At 38.9% G+C, this 21,159-nt stretch overlaps 1 protein-coding gene across 2 annotated transcripts in view; it reads right to left on the reverse strand.

Moving 5' to 3' along the window:
- The window catches only part of ECPAS (Ecm29 proteasome adaptor and scaffold), an 88,341-nt gene that overhangs the window by 19,637 nt on the left and 47,545 nt on the right, over window positions 1-21,159 (reverse strand). For both annotated transcript variants that reach the window (XM_081317866.1, XM_081317867.1), the window contains 17 exons: window positions 20,418-20,552; window positions 19,228-19,393; window positions 17,171-17,343; window positions 16,661-16,762; window positions 14,117-14,240; window positions 13,097-13,242; window positions 12,478-12,532; window positions 11,217-11,331; window positions 10,118-10,186; window positions 8,174-8,291; window positions 7,678-7,845; window positions 6,547-6,626; window positions 5,610-5,715; window positions 5,021-5,068; window positions 3,197-3,318; window positions 1,635-1,785; window positions 383-448 (listed from right to left, as the gene is read on the reverse strand). In XM_081317866.1, the coding sequence (XP_081173992.1) occupies window positions 383-448; window positions 1,635-1,785; window positions 3,197-3,318; window positions 5,021-5,068; window positions 5,610-5,715; window positions 6,547-6,626; window positions 7,678-7,845; window positions 8,174-8,291; window positions 10,118-10,186; window positions 11,217-11,331; window positions 12,478-12,532; window positions 13,097-13,242; window positions 14,117-14,240; window positions 16,661-16,762; window positions 17,171-17,343; window positions 19,228-19,393; window positions 20,418-20,552 (1,944 nt within the window). The remainder of the gene's footprint in view (window positions 1-382; window positions 449-1,634; window positions 1,786-3,196; window positions 3,319-5,020; window positions 5,069-5,609; window positions 5,716-6,546; window positions 6,627-7,677; window positions 7,846-8,173; window positions 8,292-10,117; window positions 10,187-11,216; window positions 11,332-12,477; window positions 12,533-13,096; window positions 13,243-14,116; window positions 14,241-16,660; window positions 16,763-17,170; window positions 17,344-19,227; window positions 19,394-20,417; window positions 20,553-21,159) is intronic.

Consider the following 21,159-nt stretch of genomic DNA (forward strand, 5'->3'; position numbering starts at 1 on the left):
GCAGAAATGTTTTTGTTCCTATCAGTGGCTGTTTAGCCATCCATTTTCAAAGTGTAGCTTATCGTAAAAACAGAAATGATAACCACTATTTTCTTTCCTCTGTATGTGTGTGTTGAGTGTTCAGGGCTATTTTACCCCTTACTTTATTTGCGTCTCTGTTATGCCAGGAAGGCTAGCCCGTTTTAAAAGGTCATGATTTTTTTTTTTTTTTGCTAATTCTTCTTGGTTTTGATCAAGACATTATTAGAAGTGATCAATTTGCTAAATGAAATCATTAGAAATACCAATATCCTGCTACCAGTCTTAACCAGAATAATTTCATTATTCCTTGAACTCTCCCTTGGTTCACTGTATAAATCTTTTCCTTAAAGCCAATTATTACCATATTTATGGTTTCCATCATTGGGGAGGACTTAGCAGCACTCAGCCTTGCAGTATCCATTGCAGCCTAAGTGATAAAAAAGAAAAACGATTTAAAAAAATCTAGTTTAAAAGGTAACAAGAGAAAACAGAAGGCATATCTGGATACAGAGTAGCAAGCAATATTATGTTAAGAGAGACTGAAAAGACAAAGATTCCTTAAAAAAGAGGAATACCCTTTATGAAATTATTAAACCTAGAGCTTATTTTAGTTAAATAGCATATGAAAATTAAGTACATATTAAATATAACTTATTTATCATGTATGTTAATTAAAAATATTATATGGATATCTCAACTCTTATGAAAATAACTGATGATGTATCTCAGACATGTCAAAACTCGCGATGTCACATGACGTCGCGCAACGTATCACAGCTTTTTCCCCATTGCCGGCAATGGGGCGGGCGCGGTTTCCTGATGACGCGTCTGGCCCGTGGGCCGGCAGTTTGACACCCCTGCTGTATCTTAATCTCATTCCCACCTCCGCTAGACAGCCTTTAGTCTGAGATGTGTTTGAATATTAGTAGGGTTGGTAGTTGGGCTGTTGGTTTGTTCTCCGAGCTTGGCGATTTGGCTGCAAACATTTCGTCTCCATTCCGGGGGTGGGGGAGGAGAGAAGGGAAGACATCTTCAGTGCGCTTTGAATTGTGGTCGTCTGTCGGAGCACTGGCCTTTAAATACCTTTTTGATGTAAATTGGTGTAGATGTTAGAAGTTTCTGAGTCATGGTCTGATTTCAGGCTATTTGATTGGCTGATTGTTGTTGTGAGCCATAGTCTTTGATGTTTAAGTATCATCTCTGTGCTGCAAATGGTGTTTTGTTCGTTTGGTTGCCTCCTGAGTCATGGTCTGGTATTGGGTTGGTTGGTTGGCAAACACCATTTGCGACACACAGACGATACTTAAAACACCAAGGACTATGGCCCAGCAACAACCGCCAGCCAATCAAACAGCCCGAAACCAGACCATGACTCATAAACATCCGGACAAATAACACACACACCAATTCATATCACACAAAAAGGTATTTAAAGGCCAGTGCTCTGACAGATGAGGACAATTCAAAGTGCACTGAAGATGTTCCCCTGAATGGAGAAGAAACGTTGGCAGCCAAATCGCCAAGCTTGGAGATCAAACCAACAGCCCAGCCTTTAGTCTAGTATAGCTAATGCTTTTTATAAATGAAACCTTCTTACTTAATAGTGCCCTCACCTTTTCTTGCTCTGTAGCACGCAGACTCAAGTAGTTAAGGACCTGAGGCTCCAAAACACTCAGGGATTCCAACAAAGCGGGGATGAGTTTTGGTGCATGTGGTTTCAGCATGGCGCCAGCACTTTTACTAATCTTGACCAAGGTGTTAATGCTATAAATATAAAAGTGGAAGACAAGCACATTTGCATTCTTTTTCACTAGTAGTAATCCATCCAACCACATACGGGATATTGTTTAGGTGCCAGAAAACAATCTGCTACAGAAATTAACTTCCATTAGCTAAAACGTATCCCACCAGGCTCAAGGTTGACTCAGCCTTCCATCCTTCCGAGGTAGGTAAAATGAGGACCCAGATTGTTGGGGGCAATAAGCTGACTTTGTAATAATGCCGCTTGGGGGGGTCCAAAAGCCCTAATAAGCAGGCATATACATAGAATGAAGGCTATTGCTAAGCACATTGGTTTGTGCTTAAATTGTAAGCCGCCCTGAGTCTTCGAGAAGGGCGGGATATAAATGGGATTAAAATAATAATAAAAAAACAAAGTATAGTAGTTCAAAAGATAAATGAAATGCAGCAAATTCCCAGGAAGCTTATATTACCTACTTTCTAAGCCATAAATGTCCATGCCACCAAGAAGTCTACCAATTTCAGTGGCTGTGCTTATAGCAGGTTAGAATGGATATTTTCATATCTGGTTGTAGAAACTGTAGAATTCTTTATTTGATACAATCGTGATTTTTTTCCACCTACCTGTGTTTCCCTGCAAATAAGACCCGGTCTTATATATTTTTTTACCTCCAAAAGAGGCATTAGGTCTTATTTTCGGGTGTTGTCTCCCCCCCCCCAGTCTCACCTTGTGACAGCACGAACAACCCTGTCCAGCAAGAGCCCGCATGGCCACTGCCAGCCCACTTCTTTTGCGGCCACTCATTGCCACTTGCGCAAATCACCCCCGGCCTCCGTTTCGCCGGCAGAGGCCTTCAAGGCCTCTGCAGCCCAGAAGAAAGCTCCATGGTGACGCAGGTGTTGGGGCATGGGAGGCCTGGCTGTGGCGATCCTGAGGTAAGTGGGCGTGGGGGGCAGGTCCACCCCCACCTTAGCTTGATTTTTTTATGCATGTACCTCGCCCCACCTCATGCAACCAGACAGTGGGCTTATATTAAATGGGCTTATATTATATTAGAATTTTTTGGGAGGGTGTAGGGCTTATATTAAGTGCACGCGTAAAACCTAGGTCTTATTTTCAGGATAGGTCTTATTTTCGGGAAAACACAGTAAGAGTAAGAGGTTGCAGTTAAGCATATTTTCTGAAGTGAGCCACTTTGGTTCATAAATTATAGTAAAAAGTTTAATGTAAACCAATGTGATTAAGCAAATCATGGAGTACTACAGTAGTGGAATCTAGAAATTATTTATTATAAAAATATTTCTTGGATTCACTTATTTCATTTCAACTAAGAAGAGAAAGAATGATAGATAAAGCCCTTCTGCTAAAATTGTTTTTGGCTATGAGATTTGAAAAAAAAAGAGAAGAGAGTAAAGAAATGTAAGAATAACATACCTCAGAGTCCGCACTTCAGTTACCGAATTCATCATTCCTTTATCAAGAAGACATGGCAAAAGTACGGCCACGGTTTTCTGGCCTGCAATTCCTTTAGATGGATCACACATCTTCACACACACCTTAAAAGAATAGATAACATGCAAATGGAAGATGGCACTATAAGCCCTGGTGTTCTGAAGATATTTTTTATACTATAGCTCAAACTGAGTCATGGAGTGATGTAAAATTTTTTATGATAAAAAAGTTGATAAGGCTTTTAAATCTCATATTTTAAGAAGTGCTTTATTGCGTGTCTGGAAAAAGTATTATTATAAGCTAAATTATAAAATACCAATCTGGGGGATTCCTGGACACGCGATAGAGGTTGTATTTATGGGTGTGAATTTGGATATGATTTTTTTATAAGGAATTACTTAGATTGGTAGGGAATGATTGGCAATTAAAGTCGTTAGCTGAGTTAAAACAAGAAAATATTGTACAGTCCTGGTTCCAGTATACTCAATTGCAAGCTAGGTGGAAGTTAGATCAGAAGTTTGGGTATTACATTAATGGATGAAAATTTGGTAAAACAGATTAAAGATCAAAATCGAGCGCATATAAAGAGAATTTCTAATGCTTTAATAGAATTGGATTCGGAAATGGAATTAGTTAAGATTGTATGGTAAAGTGGGCCCAAAATATTCAAGAACCGATCCCATTGGATATATGGGAGGTAATTTGGGTTAGAACTGTAAAATTTACTCAGGCCCAAAATTTAAGAGAAAATTTTTATAAAATGTTTTATAGATGGCATCTGGATCCTAAAAAGTTGTCTTGTATCCTAATTTACAGCCCAAATGTTGGAGATGTGGAAGTTTGGATGCTACTTATTTTCATATCTGGTGGACTTGTAGAAATATAAAAGCTTTTTGGATTAAAATTTGGTGGAACATTCAAAAGATTTTCAAGAGAAAGATAAAGTTTACTCCACAATTATTTTTATTGGGCGTTATTATAGATTGTGATATTAAAGAAACTAACTTGATGTTGAACTTGATAACAGCTGCAAGGTTATTGGTAGGGCAATATTGGAAGAAGGATAGCTTGCCTACTATAGAAGAGTGGACGCTTAAAGTGTCAAATTTAGCAGAAATGGCTAAGATTTCTGCTTATCTGAAGGATCATTCACAAGAAAGATACATTTCGGTCTGGAGAAGATGGATAGATTATATTCAGAATAAATATGGGACTAAAAAGTTCCATTTAGCTTATGAGTAAATTTTAGATTGTTATTATTATTAATAGTTTATTATAGTGGAATTCTTATTAGTTTTAATTACATGGTATTATTATTTCTATATTGTATTGTTTAATAACTTGGATATTAATTTGTTTGTTTTTACTATTATTATGTTTACTTTTATTTTGCTTGTATTTATGTTAAAGGGGAGTTAAAGCGCATTATGAACTTGGTTATTTATATAGTTGGTTAATGTTAGTTTATGATTATTATATTTGTAACCCTGTACTCAGCTCTGGAAAGTGGGGGAGGGAGGGGGGGTTTAGGGTGGGTTGGTTTTGGGGATTGTATTGTAACTTTTATAAAACTTTTCAATAAAAAAAAGAAGACATGGCAAAAGTACGGCCACGGTTTTCTGGCCTGCAATTCCTTTAGATGGATCACACATCTTCACACATACCTTAAAAGAATAGATAACATGCAAATGGCAGATGGCACTATAAGCCCTGGTGTTCTGAAGATATTTTTTATACTATGGCTCAAACTGAGTCATGGAGTGATGTAAAATTCTTGTAGTTACTGGAGTGATTATGAAAATGTACCTTACTTAATGTTTTCAGGGCTAACTCTGCTGCCTTTCGTACAGATTCCTGAAAAAGAAAAGGGGGAGGGGAAGTTTTCCGTTCAGTTTCCAATTTTAATTTCAGATTCTATTAATGGAGTGATTGTATAAATCTCTTTTTCAAACAAAATTGCTTGTTTGGGAATCCAGAAAAATAATTAAAAATTCGCATTGATATCAAGGGGTTGGTATGTATAAAGCTTGCAGAGTATAATGCTAACCCCGCTTTGCAGAAAGGAGAAAGGAAGGAGTCTAAATCAAAACCAATGTCTATCTGACTCCTTTGATGCTTATAAATACTTTTTAAAATGTAGCCCAATTACTAGAATGAACAATCATTTTTTATTCAAAGTATTTCCCTTTTTATTCATAAAGCTCAGATATTTTTGCCATGAAGGCTGAAAGCCAAAACGGACCACAAATGCTTTATCATTCAGGAGTGTTGAGTTCTGGGAATTCCCAACGTAATATCTGAGGAAGCATACAAACACATTTTTGGCTGTGAGCTCTTCTTTGCCTGCAATGCTTATAGTAATTTCTCAGTACCAGAAAATGAAACTTTTTACTACCTTTATATCATCTTGCACTCTAAAGAGAGTTTCCCATATCTCTGGAAGTTGATGAATAATGTCATCCAAAGGTCTTCCTCTGAGCAAGTCATTCAGTGCTAAACAGCTATGGACAGAGTTTAATTACAATTCTTCAGTAATATGAAGTTTCAATAAAATGAAACAAATTCAATTTCCCCAAACATGGATTATTTAGAAATGTGGAAGAACTAACATAACTGCCAGATAGTAATGCCTGTATGCCTAAATTTCTTATGGTAGAATTAATCACCCTTTCAAAGCTCCCTTTTTAAAAACAAGTTGCAATCTTACAATCATTACTACTCATAATATATTCTCTATTACTAAGGAAACACTTTAAGTGATCATGTCTTCATCTATCACTAGCCTCAATAGTTTAAGTCAACCTGTTTTAAACAAATCATATTTAACAATAACTACAATTCACTTAGTTCTACAACACAATAAATATTTCCTTGCTCACGGCCACAGCAGACTAAACTATGTATGAGCCTGCAAAGACAAGGCTCATTTGCTGTTGTTTAGCACAAGTATTTATATACAATTCCCCTCTAAATTAAATATTATGGGTGGTATTCTACAAATGGTACTTTGCAGCAATATAAAAAAAAAAGTTCCAGAGATGTAATTATTTAGTACAGCTTATATCAAATTAAATCACATGGTAGAAAACAAACAAAATATATGTGTAATATATTTTTTTATAATTAAGCCATTCTGTTAACATGTATGACTTAATTCCAATTATTTGAACACCGAAATTGCAAAATCTGCCACCGAGCTCCAAAATTTACAGCTCACATAACTGACAGAATTACATACGTAACTCCTGAAAACCCAATATATAGAAAAGTATGGCTTTTCAAAACACCAATTATTTTAATTTAAATAATGAACTGAGTTTAAAAATGCATACCTCGATTCTCGAATTCGCCACATATTGCTAGTCAGGTTGCTTATTAAATCATCAAGAATTTCTTTCATGTATTTGTCCACCTGAACCAACAGAAAACAGTGGCAACTCTTAAAAGCATTCCCACATCCAAAAAAGTGAAGAAACTGAACATTTATACTGGTGATTTCCTATAACTCAACAACAAACCACAATGAAACAGAAACTTAGTGCAAAAATTACCTTTAAACCGTTTTCCCTGCTTCGTATACATTATCATTCAGAGAAAACCTCAAGAAGATATCGAAATGGATAAATTAATTCAGATCATTCTGACATAGTGATTTTCCTATGTGGATTTTGCTCTATGTGCTGAAGAATGTTAACTCTCTATATAAAATCATTCTGTCATATACAGAAAAGAAAAAAAAAACCTACCACCAGTCACATGTTCTCACACTATAGCAGTTACATATACATTCACATATATCAAATATTTTCTTTTAGTTAGTTAATTAGATAATAAAAGCAGTCTGTGGTGTTTTTGACTGTGATCCTTAATGCAGGCAAGAACTTAGCTCAGAAAGACTTAGGCTTCTTCACATATATTTACTATTTTCTTATAAACAGTGAATATAGGAAGTATATAATATAGGAATGAATGTGTGTGTGTGTGTGTGTGTTAAGTATTATACATACTATATATATAGGAAATTGTTTTCATTGCGTATTGTATTGATGTTTTGGGAGTGTTTTATCAATAAACAATTATCAGAAATCTTACAAATAAAATATTACATTAATAAATTAAGAACGTGCAGTTGACCACCACCAGTCTCCACTTCTAAACTCCGCTTGAATGCATCCTATTGAGTCATCTTGCTAATTTCCAGTACTCAAGAATGATAAAATTCTTTAGGTTAAATTGATGTTCTGAACAAGAAAAAACATTTGGTGTATTTTCCTGATCCAAGGTACACTCTTACGTTTAGAAAAAGACATTATTTTTCCTCCAACAAGGTTCCCCTTAAGTTTTTTTTTTAAAAAAAATTATTATTATTTGAGAGAATCTACAGCTAACTTTGTTTGTTGTGACTGCTCAATGGAAAAAAAAAAGTGATAAGACCGGGACAGAATTATTCTGGGTTCGCTTACAGCGGATTTGTCTGTAACAAGTGCATTCCAAATGCTGGTCATAGCCTGTCGAATCCCAAGATTCGGATCAAACTGGTATCGATAGAGACGAGGAAGCAACTGAGGAAGGAAAGGAGCCAGCTGTTCTCCAGCTTTGGTAGCAATCACATTAAAACCAAAAGCTGCTCCCTGAAAAAAAAAAGAAAAAGAAAAATCATTACGTGACACTTAAAAGATTGTACCATTTTATGTTCATTCAGGATTCTGGTCACAGACAGAAAACATTCAACACTAGCAAAGTAAACATTATGTATTCTGTATGTGAACCAGCAGCTCTTCCATATAAGGCTCCCACTGTAACTGATTCATCCCAATTGCTCAATAAGTGTTGGGCTTCAGATCAGAATTCAGAATAGCAGATACGTTCTTTCAAAGTTATCCTGAACACAAATGTGGGGGGTTTGTTTCTTTCTTTCTTTGTTTCGAATGCTCTACCATTCCCACTGCATGAAAATACCTTCCGAGAATTCCACATTGCATGATGATTGGCCAAATTCATGAATTTATACACCAAATCTGGCTGGTTGAGGTCACTTGCGAGTGAACAAAGCTCCTGGTAAGTAGAAAGACCCTGGCTTGGGAAAACAGAAGCAAATGATTAATGCTATTTCTTACATGTCCTATTTTGCTCAAAAAAATCATAAGGGGTTACTTAGAGATTTGGGGGGCGGCGGGTGTCAAAATAATATTTTCAATATATTTTATTTTTATTTATTTTTATTTTATTACATTTATATACCGCCCTTTCCCGAAGGACCAAGATACAAAAGTTAAAAACAAATTTAAAAAAAATATATTTGTCCCTGCATAAATAAAACCCCAGTTAAAATTAAGACTAATTCTCAGATTTAAACAAAATTTGTTATGCAATAATTCAAAGTCCTTTCCCCATTAAAACGGGAAAAAAAATCCATATTCTGTAACATCAAATAAGCAAACCACTCTCTTTCAGAATTAGTACAACCATACATTTGGAAGGGCTTGAGTCTGTGTTCCCTCTTTGTTTGTTGAGGCTTCAGTAAAAATGTAAATGTAAACGTGGTAAGGCTATCAATTCTCTTTTGTTTCAACTTTGCCGCCTCTAGTCCACGCTCAGCTATGAAAGACAGAGGATCACAGTTCCCAACTGTGAGAGGTTTGCTGTTTGGACACAAGGCAGGTGAGCAGATGTTTGTTAGTTTTTTTACATCTTGGAAGTTCTGGCAAACTGTTCCAGCTAAATGTTGGTTGTGCTGGGTTTCAGCCATAACAAACAGGAGCAGGGGCTTTTGTGCAAAGGCTGATGTATTATACTTCTCTAACCTGTTCTCCATTTAACTTGGACACTGGCATGCCAGACAATCTTCTTTTGCTAACTTCTGCTTAGCTGCCACTATAGACGCCAGCGCTGCAAACATGGTTTATAGACAACTGAACTGTTCTTCCTAATCTTTGCAGCACCTTCTATTCTTTATGCTTCCGTAGGGAAAAAAATTGGAGGGACCAGGTTGGTTAACATATGCCGCACCTGAAATAACAACATCAATGGCAACGGCCCGCTTGCCCCTGATCATTTCGGAGCCTTATTTTCCCACCTCTTGTTACTTGCCATAATGGTATCAGTATTTCATGACTTTCTCATTCCCCATGGCTCAAGAAACAATTGAGCAGCTCAGAGAACCACTTTGCTAGGACGAACCAAGTGCCTTTGAACAATGGATCCTCATAAAACCGACCTCTAGCCCACAGGTTTGCAACCCGCGGCTCTGGAGCCGCATGCGGCTCTTTCAGCCGTCTCCTGCGGCTCCCAGTCCTCTGCTATGTGTACTCCCCCCCAAAAAAGTGAGACTAAAAATTTCAACCAATCAATTCAAATATGCAGGGTAGGTGCATATCTCGCCTTGGCTCCACTCTTCAGTCAAACCCTGTTCTGCGCATGTGCACATGTACGCGCATGCGCACACATTTTTTTGTGGCTCCCAGTTTTTCCTTTTGTGAGGGAACCGGTTCCGAGTGGCTCTTTCACTGTTTCAGGTTGCTGACCCCTGCTCTAGCCCATTTTTTCCCCAGGAACTGGTTTCTGGGGAGAAGCCCAAGCCTTCAGTGGAATGTTTGGAGAGAATAATGGGCAAAATTTGACCCTGCACAAGAAACTCCAACTGCTACTTTGAAGCACTTCAATGTTGTTGTTTTTTAAAAAATGGCTTAAATCATGTGGAATTAAGGAAATCTCATGAAATCTTAGGACTGGACTTCTGTGAGATTTGAAAACATCTAAAAAAAATATCTAAAAAAAGAAGCCCAGATATATGCACACATCTGGAATTACTTATAGCACCTTTGCAGATGACTAGTAATACCTACACCACAGATCGAAATAACACAATGGCTCGCAAACAGCATGATTAATCAAGGAGCTTACCCATCTGGAGTTTTGCCAAGGCCTGAGCCTTGGAACATCACAGTTTCCCCAGACACTTCATGCTTGACTCTGTAAAAAGAATGTTGTGTTTTATTATACTGTGAAAGAGACTAATTTTATCCTTCTATGGGACCAGAGTATGCCCTCTTGCAGTAGCTCTGCCTCACATGTCAGATTTATTGTCATTTGTATGCAGATCTACTCTCAAAATCAATTGGAAAGGAAGAGGTTAAGGTTCTTTACAGAATATTTGCGAATTTTGGGAAAAAACATTTCCACCTGGATCTAGAAACACCACTGCAAATGGGCTTTGCATAATAGGAACTCCTCTCTTAAATTTATCGTAACTGGAAATATTTACTCACCTAATTTTATATTTCTAAAAGGGAAAGAAAAGAGGCTGAATTCAACTGTTCTCTCATATTTAAACAAATGACTGGCAAGATTTTGCCTACTTAAAAGACCAAACGTATCATCTTACACAGGTATTACAAGAAACATTAATATAGTTTATTAATATATGTTTATATTAATATAAACATATCACATAAAGGGATTTTACCACTTTTTCAAAACCATTCCACACTATCCTAAGATGCTTTTTGTTCCCTAAAATATTTAGGATACAAGACGCAAATAAGTTACATCAAAGCATAACATGTTCAGATCAAATTATAGATTGCCACATAGGAGGAAAGCAAATGCATCTTATAATTTCAGGATTTTAAACAAAGCACATGTTGATGGATATGACTCATAGGATATGTGAACAGAATGGTTCAGATCTTCTGAAGCATTCCTCCAAATGTGCTTTGTATTTAAGCACACTTAACTTTTAATCTTCTATTTTATTATTCCCTGCCTCCTGATACATATTCCATCATTGAGGTTCTCTAAAACAGGGGTCCCGAACCCCTGGTCTGTGGACCGGTACCGGGCTGCGGCATGCCAGCAACCGGTCTGCACAAACAAACAAAGCCCCATCCACGGGATGCAGGCAGCACACAACACCACGCCCCCTCCGGTCCGTGGAAAAATCTTCTCTCTGCAGAACTGGTCCCTGGTGCCCAAAAGGTTGGGGACCTCTGCACTAAAATACCTTTTCCCAGTCATAAGAGTTTCAACAAGTGTAGTAACTAGTTCCTGTTGATCTTGTTCGTTTCCAAGCTCATACACCAAGCCAAGACCTTTGGAAGCCACATCTTGACTGAGTTCTATAAGAAATAGAAAGCAAATTAAATCTTACTAGGCTGATTTGGCTATACAGTATCAGTATGTGGGTCTCCATGCCCAAACATTACCCAGTGCAATACCAGTTCAATCACATTTACCCATTCAAAATTATATAAATATCTCAAACACACAGCAATAATAGAATTCCTAAAAGCAAGGCAAGAAATGTTAATGCTAGAAAGCCATCTCCTCAGGAAAGAACAACAAGCAGTCTCCTCTCAAGACTCTCCAATCACAACATGGAAGTAATTCTCAGTCAGACTGAACAGGTCTGAAATCACAGAAAGTTCAGTCGTCTGGAAGTTTTTTATTTGAGAGAAAAGTAGTTGCACTTGAAATGCCTAAATGATTAAATGATAACAAACAAAAACTCTTAGCTATATTTCAGATTTTGCTATATTAATCAGTAGTACTATAATGCCCTATAGCAGGGGTAGGCAACCTCGGCTCTTTTATGACTCATGGACTTCAACTCCCAGAATTCCTGAGTCAGCTATGCTGAGTTGAAGTCCATGAGTCATAAAAGAGCCGAGGTTGCCTACCCCTCCCCTATAGCATATGCATTGGTTTCAATCCCGCTAAGACTAGAATTCAGATCAAATAGAAATCATTGCAGAATGTCTTGGGCATTGATTTTTGAAATCAACCTGTCAATAGTTGTCAATATTTTTTTTCCTCCCAGATTAATTTTACAAAAGTCGAACGCCACCATTTATTCAGAACCTACAATTTGGTTCCTTTCTTTATTAATACTATCAAATCTTTTGTTTTCTTGGTGGCATTCAGCAACAGCAACATACTTCATGTTTATATGTAATTAAAAACAGGTACAGGATCAAGTTCATATTTAGTTTTTGTAAAATAACATTTTACTTGGAAAAACATACGTGGGATTTGTTTGTTTTTTTTTTAAAAAATCACAACTAGTTTATATTTTTGATTTAAATAATGCTATGCATTGGTATTACATATTTTCAATGTCAAATTTCAGAATTTTTCAAGCAAGTTACAATTTAAATAATAACATCTCTGCACTGAAAGATTTCTTGCTACATCTGTAAGCTTAACCACTTGTGTTTTGCATTTTTAATCAATGACCAAAATTATGTAGGCACGATCCTACTTACCATCACCGTCAGACAAAATAGATACAAATGCAGTTTGAATGTCCTTGAGATGTGACTATGGAAGAAAAAAGAGGGATTTACCTTATACCTATTACTTGAAACCCAATTTCAAAATCCCACCAATAAGAGTAATTTGCCCTTTTTCTGGCTTGCTCTGTGAGCAGGAAAAAACAACAACATTTGGTGCAAAGCTTCTGATGGCTTATTCTTGAAAGGAATGCAATCTATGAAAGGTTGTCAGTTTTTGTTACCCCCTGTAGAAGGATGTGGTAACCCTTTGAAATATGATTATGGGTCAGAACGTGCAGATTTTCCCCCCAAGCTAATACAGGAATAATGCAACTTGCTGTCAAGAACAATACAATAAAGTGTGAGACTCAAAAAACAAATTCCTTCTACTTTTCTATGAGTTTTGGAAAAACCAGCATGCCGTTAATGGACCTGTATCCATCTTGTCCAGCAAGTGCATTTTAAAAACAAGTAGAAAAATGAGAAGTCAGAAACAGGCAAAGTAAGAGGACAAAGGAATGCACGACGAAATCACAGAAGGTCAACTATATCAGATTCCCCTCCCCCCAGCCTCTAAAAGGAGAATGGGACATCGTTTTTTTCTTCCTACCTTAATCTCTTTGTGGGCACTCAGCTTCTTCACCAGTGATAAAAGCCAAATACAGGATGCTTGTCTTATGTGAGGGTTGGGACTTATGATATGCTTATTCAAAATGACGTCCAGGACCCAGGGAACCACATCATTAATCTTCATATCTGTTACATTTAAACCATTGCAAAGAAGAACTTAAGTACAAGGCAAGCAAAAGGATTTCAGAAACAGAGCCTCAGTAGCAATGTTTTAACTTGAAATATTCATGGTTCTGCCTATAAATATTCTACATATAAATTCTGGACTTTGGTCTAGTTTCAGGTACTTTCATGTACACTTGTTCTTCCCAAAAGATGCAACGTTTTTACAGTTTACAGTGATATACAAATAAGGACTGTAATATGGATTATTTTGTCATATTTTCTTTCTCTCTCTTTTTAATCAGTCTTTCCAATGTTTCCCAAAACAATCCAGTACAGTGCCTATATATGCTAAGATTTTACAAGAGGCATAAATGACAGGATTTTTCTTTTTATTCATACAAACAAAATAGTTTCAAGCCTGACAGAATAGAAAAGCTGACGCGGTTATTAACCTTTTAGCGTCGTTGTTTTAACATTTGTGCTAACCGATTTAAAAATGTGTTTACTTGAAGAAAAAAAAGTAGTACATAAATATTTAACCTGAATGGATGAAAAACATTACAACCTGCCCTTGGATATAAAATGTGCGTTTTGCCTTCTAAGTCATTACAGAGACTAAATTAGTTTTGGAACTTAGGCTGCAGTTTGGCTGAGTATGTTCTATTATCACTCATAAGCACAAAGCTAATTTGTAGGTGTGAAAGTTATGCTGAAGCAAGTACCGTGTTAAGTGACTTTTCAAACTCCAGAATAAAAAGGGAAACAAAAAGTTTTAATAGAAATCTGACAATCTGGGTTTGTTCAAAAACAGAAGCTTTCCCCCCCCCCCCTTATACGCCAAGAACTAAAATCGGTCTCTGAAATATATTGTTAGAAATTCTATGCCCAAACCTACCAAGAGGAGCAGTATATTCTTCTTCAGCTACTATCCATGCATCACGGGCAGCTACAGAACTGGTCCCTATTGCAGCACTGGTAATAGCTTCACCAACTGTAAACTGTAATTCAATTTGCTTGGCCTGAGAAATACACAATAAGACAACGTTCCATTTCAGTTCCCTCGCTACCGAAACCAGTTGTATTTCCTAGGCAAATATCATTCCTGAATTTAAATCCAAATTATTTCAAGTCTCATAGCATTATCTCCATCTATTTCCAAACTAAAAGTTTGGAAGGGTATTGTGCTATTTATTTTCAGCCATCATGACCACAGGGACGCTCCAAAGCTGCCAAAATTCCCCAGGCATCCGGGCAAGCAGGTTGGGGCCAGACTTGTTGATGTCTTTTTGATGATTGGATCATTTAATCGGGGCATCTTGGGTTAATGGTTTTAATTCTGGTTTTTAGCCTGTGTATGTTGGCCGGAGTCACTGTTGTGAGAAGGGCGGCCATATAAATGATTTAAATGAATAAACCAAAAGGGCCACTGCTTTCAATTTTAAACCAATGGTCCTTGGATGCCAATTCCACCCAACCATCCCCACCCATTTTAAATGGGAGGAAAGACATATGGGAACAAAACTCTGCAGTACAAAGGAGGAAATCATTTCAATGATTACAAAGGAACTGGTTGATCCAATTCTTGGAAAGGACACACAAGGCCTAGGCCAGGGGTCGGCAACCTAAAAAAGGAAAAGAGCCACCGGGAACCGGTTCCATCACAAATTAAAAAAACTGGGAGCCGCGTGCGTGTGTCCATGCACGCGCATGCGCAAAAAACGTTTTGCGCATGCGCGGACGCACGCGGTTGCCATTTTTTTAAAAAGTGAGATGGAACCGGTTCCCGGTTGCCCGACGGCGACGGCCCGTCTGCAAAGCTGCCGCTTTCGGCAGCTTTGCAGACGGGCCGCGGCAGCTTCCTCAAAGAGCGGCACCGCTGCCCGTTCGCCCGGAGGTACGCGCGCACCTCTCCAAAGGTTTAGGGAGGTGCGCGTGCACCTCCGGTCGTTCGGAGAGGTGCGCGCGCACCTCTCGGAACGGGCCGCGGCGTCGCTCTTTGAGGAAGCTGCCGTGGCCCATCTGCAAAGCTGCCGCTTTCGGCAGCTTTGCAGACGGGCCGCAGCAGCTTCCTCAAAGAGCGACACCGCAGCCCGTTCGCGCGGAGGTACGCACGCACCTCTCCAAAGGTTTGGGGAGGTGCGCGCGCAGCTCCGCCCATTCGGGGAGGTGCGCGCGCACCTCTCGGAACGGGCCACGGCATCGCTCTTTGAGGAAGCTGCCGTGGCCCATCTGCAAAGCTGCCGCTTTCGGCAGCTTTGCAGACGGGCCGCGGCAGCTTCCTCAAAGAGCGACGCCGCGGCCCGTTCGCGCGGAGGTACGCGCGCACCTCTCCAAAGGTTTGGGGAGGTGCGCGCGCACCTCCGCCCATTTGGGGAGGTGCGCGCGCACCTGTCCAAACGGGCGGTGCCACTCTCCATTTGGAGAGGTGCGCGCGCACCTCCACCCATTTGGGGAGGTGCGCGCGCACCTCTCCAAACGGGTGGTGCCACTCTCCATTTGGAGAGGTGCGCGCGCACCGGGCGGCTGGGAGCCGCAGAAGACGGCTCAAAGAGCCGCACGCGGCTCCGGAGCCGCGGGTTGCCGACCCGTGGCCTAGGCCCTAGACATTTTTCCTTCTGCCTATCAAGAAATATAGAAGCACAGAAGGGCAAGGTTCAACAAGAACTTGTTCAAGGTAACAATACTCCCTCACTGTAGAGCAGGGCTCTTCAAACTTGTCCCTTTTATGACTTGTGGACTTCAACTCCCAGAATTCCTCAGCCAGTGTGCCTGGCTGAGGAATTCTGGGAGTTGAAGTGCACAAGTCATAAAAGGGACAAGTCTGAAGAGCCCTGCTGTAGAGCAACCATGAAGAATAATTATGCACTAGATGGCATTAGTGTTGTTCTCCTAAATTTGAAAGTTTTTTTTCCCAACATTTACAAACATTTATAACAGGAGAAAATAATGGAACAAAAGAATGTAAGGACACAGTTTAAGAAACTGGCATGAATTAATAAAAGCAACCCTTTCTTCAAATATAGGGAACGGTTGCTGGAATTGGGTATGTGTAGTCTAATGAAGAGAAGGGTGATGGGTGACATGATAGCAGTGTTCCAATATCTCAGGGGCTGCCACAAAGAAGAGGGAGTCAAGCTATTCTCCAAAGCACCTGAAAGCAGGACAAGAAGCAACGGATGGAAACTAGTCAAGGAGAGAAGCAACCTAGAACTAAGGAGAAACTTCCTGACAGTTAGAACAACTAACCAGTGGAACAACCTGCCTCTAGAAGTGGTGAATGCTCCAACACTGGAAGTTTTTAAGAAGAGACTGGACAGCCATTTGTCTGAAATGGTATAGGGTTTCCTGCCTGAGCAGGGGGTTGGACTAGATGACCTCCAAGGTCCCTTCCAACTTATTATTATAAATATATATTCTAAGAGTACAATTAAATAATTACCTCTACAGAATCCATTAATCCTTGCAAGAGTAGCTTCTGATGAGGAAAATCTCCATCGCCTACTGGAAAGTAACCCAGGGTTTGAATAGCTCTTTCTTTCATCTTAAAAAATGAGGTGGGGGGGAGAGAGGAAGAATGAGAAAGAGAGTTATTTCAAAATCTGCTAAATTAAAATGGGAAAACCAAAACACTTCCCCATCAGGAAAACACCCAGAGGAGCATAAAGCAACGCCAAGATTAACACCAGAGCAACAATCAAGAAGCAAACAATATTCCAGTCAAGGAGCTGCCAAACGAGCTAGCGGTAAAACAGCCCAACCAAAGAACCCCCAAGATCTCTCCCACCAAACACTTGACAGCGAAAGCCATTAGAACATGAAGTGGCTTTATATTCCTTTTCTGGCACTGACGACGTTACCTAGCTTGGACAAGAAAACATCTGCAAGGAAACCACCACCCTCAAAGACCTTTTAATCAGGAGAGAATGGTGACCATTTTGCAAAACCTTACCTTGTTACTTTCTTTGCCAGAGGGAATTCTGGCCAGTAAACTTTCAACAAGATGGAGTTTGGTAAATCCACTACCTTCGTTGGGGATGGGCAAAGGCGCATTCCTGCCAATTTCCCCCAGTGCTGTACATGCCGCTATTGCTAGAAGGGGCGATGTGCTATCCAAAAACGAACCTAGTAAAGGTAGAAAGATTACTTGGGTTTTTCCCCCCTTGAAAATCGTATCCCTAAGAAGGTCTAAGTGGGTCTTCTCCTATTGACAAAAGAAAGGAAGCAGCGGGCCCCCCCACCCCTCCCCTGCCCCTATTTCTGCAACCTCTACCACTACTTTTCCCATCATTCTGCAGCCCCCCCCCCAACATTTCAGAGCAGACTTTCAGGAAGAACACAGGATTGGGTAGGGAAAGAAAAACGGCTGAAGACTGCTTCTCTCTCCACTCTATCATCAGGTAAATGAAGTCCTTGCACTGTGCAGCAGTCCTATGCTGGATCCAACCTACTGATTCAGTATCTAAAAGACTCCCAGAATGTAGAGAATTATACACATCTGGCTCAAGCATCGTCATGATATTACAATGAAAATTGCTACAGGCAACGAAATAGCTTGGCTCAGTCACACTGGCAAACCAGGACACGATTTATCGATGAGCAGCGTGCTGCTTGACCTCACCGTTGGGGTTACCCTGTGAACTGGACTACTTGCCAACCAAATTATAGTTCAAAATAGCTTAAAGTATAATTTAAAAGCTTTGCCTTATTACTATAAATTACCCTCATCGTCACCATAAATATTGCTCCTATGGTGATGAAGAATCTTTTTTTAGTTAGTACTTGGGTTGGTTCATATCCCTTTTACAGGCGGTCCTCGACTTACGACCACAACTGAGCACAAAATTTCTGTTGCTAAGCGAGATGGTGAAGTGAATTTTGCCCCATTTTAGTGACTTCCTTGCCTCAGTTGTTAAGCAAATCACTGCAGTCGTTAAAGCGAATCTGGCTTCCGCACTGACTTTGCTTGTCAGAAGATTGCAAAAGGGAATCGCATGATCCCGGGGCACTGCAATCGTCGTGAAGTACGAGTCAGTTGACAAGCGTCTGAATTTTAATCGCATGACCACGGGGACGATGAAATGGTTGTAAGTGTGAAAAACGGTCATAAGTTTCTTTTTTCAGTGCTGTTATAACTTAGAAAGGTCACTGAATGAACTGTTGTAGGTCAAGGACTACCTGTATAACTTTTACAAATAACCCAAGGTAGCAAACATATCCCAACACACCCTCCTACTACTACTTTCCCCACAACAGCAACCTTGTAAGGTCAGCTGGGCAGGGAGTGACTGGCCCAAGGTCGCCCAGCTGGTTTCATGGCTAAGGCAGGACTTGAACTCATGGTCTCTCTTTCTAGCCTGAGGCCTTTACCAGGCCAAACTTAAACTGTAAATAACTTTTGCATTCATCTGAACACTTGCCTCAAGTGGGAGAAGCGTATTTTTCAACGAAAACGAATATTCCCAGAAATTCCCAGCATTCGTCACATTTGTACCAACAAAAAAATAAGACAAATAAAATATGCCGCATCATACAGAGCAACGTATCTGAGTACAGTTCAAGAGTATTACATATGAAATCCCAAAGATACTTTATTCTAATATGCATAATCCTAGAATCATTTTCATTTTTCTATTCAGTCACACTACATTTTATCTCACCTTTCATTATCATTTGATAGAATCTTCAGTATTAATTGAATAGCAGCTCATTAACTGGTTTTATCTGCCAGAGGCTCATGCTCAGATAATATTAATCTACTTTAATGCCAAGTAGCATTACTTGCAACTAGCTAAATCTGTTTTCAAATGATCTGTGAATCAAATACATCATTAAACAATGAAATGAGATGAGTTTGAGATTACTACTATTTTATATGAGTTTTATGACAAAGACCTCAAGTAGAGATAGGTAAAGCAGCACAATGGGCCAAAAGTGATTTAATTTTTCAAAAGCACAGTGAACAAAACGGGCCAAGAACACAGGGAAAGTGCAAATGTGCAGACTGACCTATAGTTTCTGTTGTTGATTTTATCAGCTGGTCTTGTTCTGGTGCTACAATGGTGTTTGGGTCTTCTATACCATCCAGTTCTACTATTTTCATTTTTCTTTTTGACAAATACCGTCCTACTGTGAATCCCAGAGCCAGTAATGATCCATGTTGCATTTCCAGATTCTGTAGTGAAAAGAATGACAATCAAAAAACAAATTTGCAGTTCATTAAGTCATATATACCAGTGTGTTTAAAACATTATAAGCTGCCTTCTTATATTTAAAGATAAAAGTGTGAGCTTCAATGGCCTAAAAATTAAAGCACTATAACCATGCATATTGATTTTTAGTTATTTTCCCCTCTACTTATAAATAATGGATGCTATATAGCTTCTTAGAAAAATCAATCGTTTCGTTCTTATAAAGGTGGATTTTTTTTCTAACCTACTATGAGAGACATGTCAAACTCATGACGTCACGTGACGTATCGGAACTTTTTCTCCATTGCCGGCAATGGGGTGGGCGCGGTTTCCTCATGACGCGTCCGGCCCACCGGCCAGCAGTTTGACACCCCTGTACTATGACATATATGCACTAAATAAAAGCAGATTTTTTTCCCTCAGACAAGGACTTTACATTATATACAACTATATTTGAATTGAATCACTCATTTAATTAATCAAGTAAGAATTCTTTTAGCTGGCTAACAGTATAGTAACTGCAATGGCAAAATTTCAGCTAGCCTTAGTGGAGCTATAATTTTATTTCTTAGTAAAAAGAGAGCATTAACTAATATAGGTTGAATATTACATGCTGCAGTTCACGTATCTTGGAATAAGATCCACTCAATTTACATAGATATATGTTTTAGGAGAAATATATAGGATTGCACTGTAAATATGTTTCAACGAATCACAAGGAAAAATATATACAGGCAGTGAACTGTAAATCAAACAGTGTATCACAGCATTTGCCAATGTCTTTCTCAACAAACCTTCCCAATTAAACAATTAAGCAATAGGTAAATGTCCATATTTTTAGTTATGACTATTGGGCTCTTACTCATCAGTTTTCTGATATTCATACAAAACTCCTCACTTTTAACTGAATTCAATATTCCTTAAACAGAAAAAGACATTTAAGATACATAATAATATTACTATACTTTCATTCATAAAAGTGGCATGAGGTAAAAACAAAAATATTACATGATTGTCCTTTGCTGTTTTTATCAGGTGCTGAACAGATGTTTTGAATTCATTTTCTGACACTGTGGAAAGTACAACTGAATAAAATAGAGCAGCCAATTCCCGCATTTCTTCTTTATTAGTATTCATAAGGTTCTGAAAACAATATAAAAGAATACAATATGTTAAAAATAGACAATGCCCTAACTAGCATTTAAATAATAAAAAGACTGATCCAATTAACCCTCAGGTCTCTGTGGGTAATGGCTAAACAGCATCTTCTCCAAAGAATATTTAATTGAAGGAGAATAACGATATTGAGAATTCTACATTGGTCTTGCTTTTCAACACCAATACCAAGAGCACTTAAGACTTATATACCGCTTCACAGTGCTTTAAAGCCCTCTCTAAGCAGTTTACAGAATCAGTATATTGCCCCCAACCATCTGGGTCCTCATTTTACCGACTTCAGAAGGACGGAAGGCTGAGTCAACCTTGAGCAGGTCAGGATCGAACTCCTGGCAGTGAGCAGTGAATCAGTCTGCAATATTGCATTCTAGCCACTGCGCCACCACAGCTCTTTCCATTACTATGTGCAATGCAATAAAACTAAAGACTAGGAACAGGCACTCAAATATTCATTACAAAACCATAGTCTATTAATTATCACATTATTTTCAGGTGCTTTAATAGAAATTCTGACTAATTTTGCCTCTGAATCTTTATTTCAGATAATGACATTCTTAACAGAAGTTGGGATAAG

This window comes from Vipera berus (genome assembly GCF_964194415.1).
Source record: "Vipera berus genome assembly, chromosome: 2".
In the NCBI taxonomy this organism is placed as follows: Eukaryota; Metazoa; Chordata; class Lepidosauria; order Squamata; family Viperidae; genus Vipera; species Vipera berus.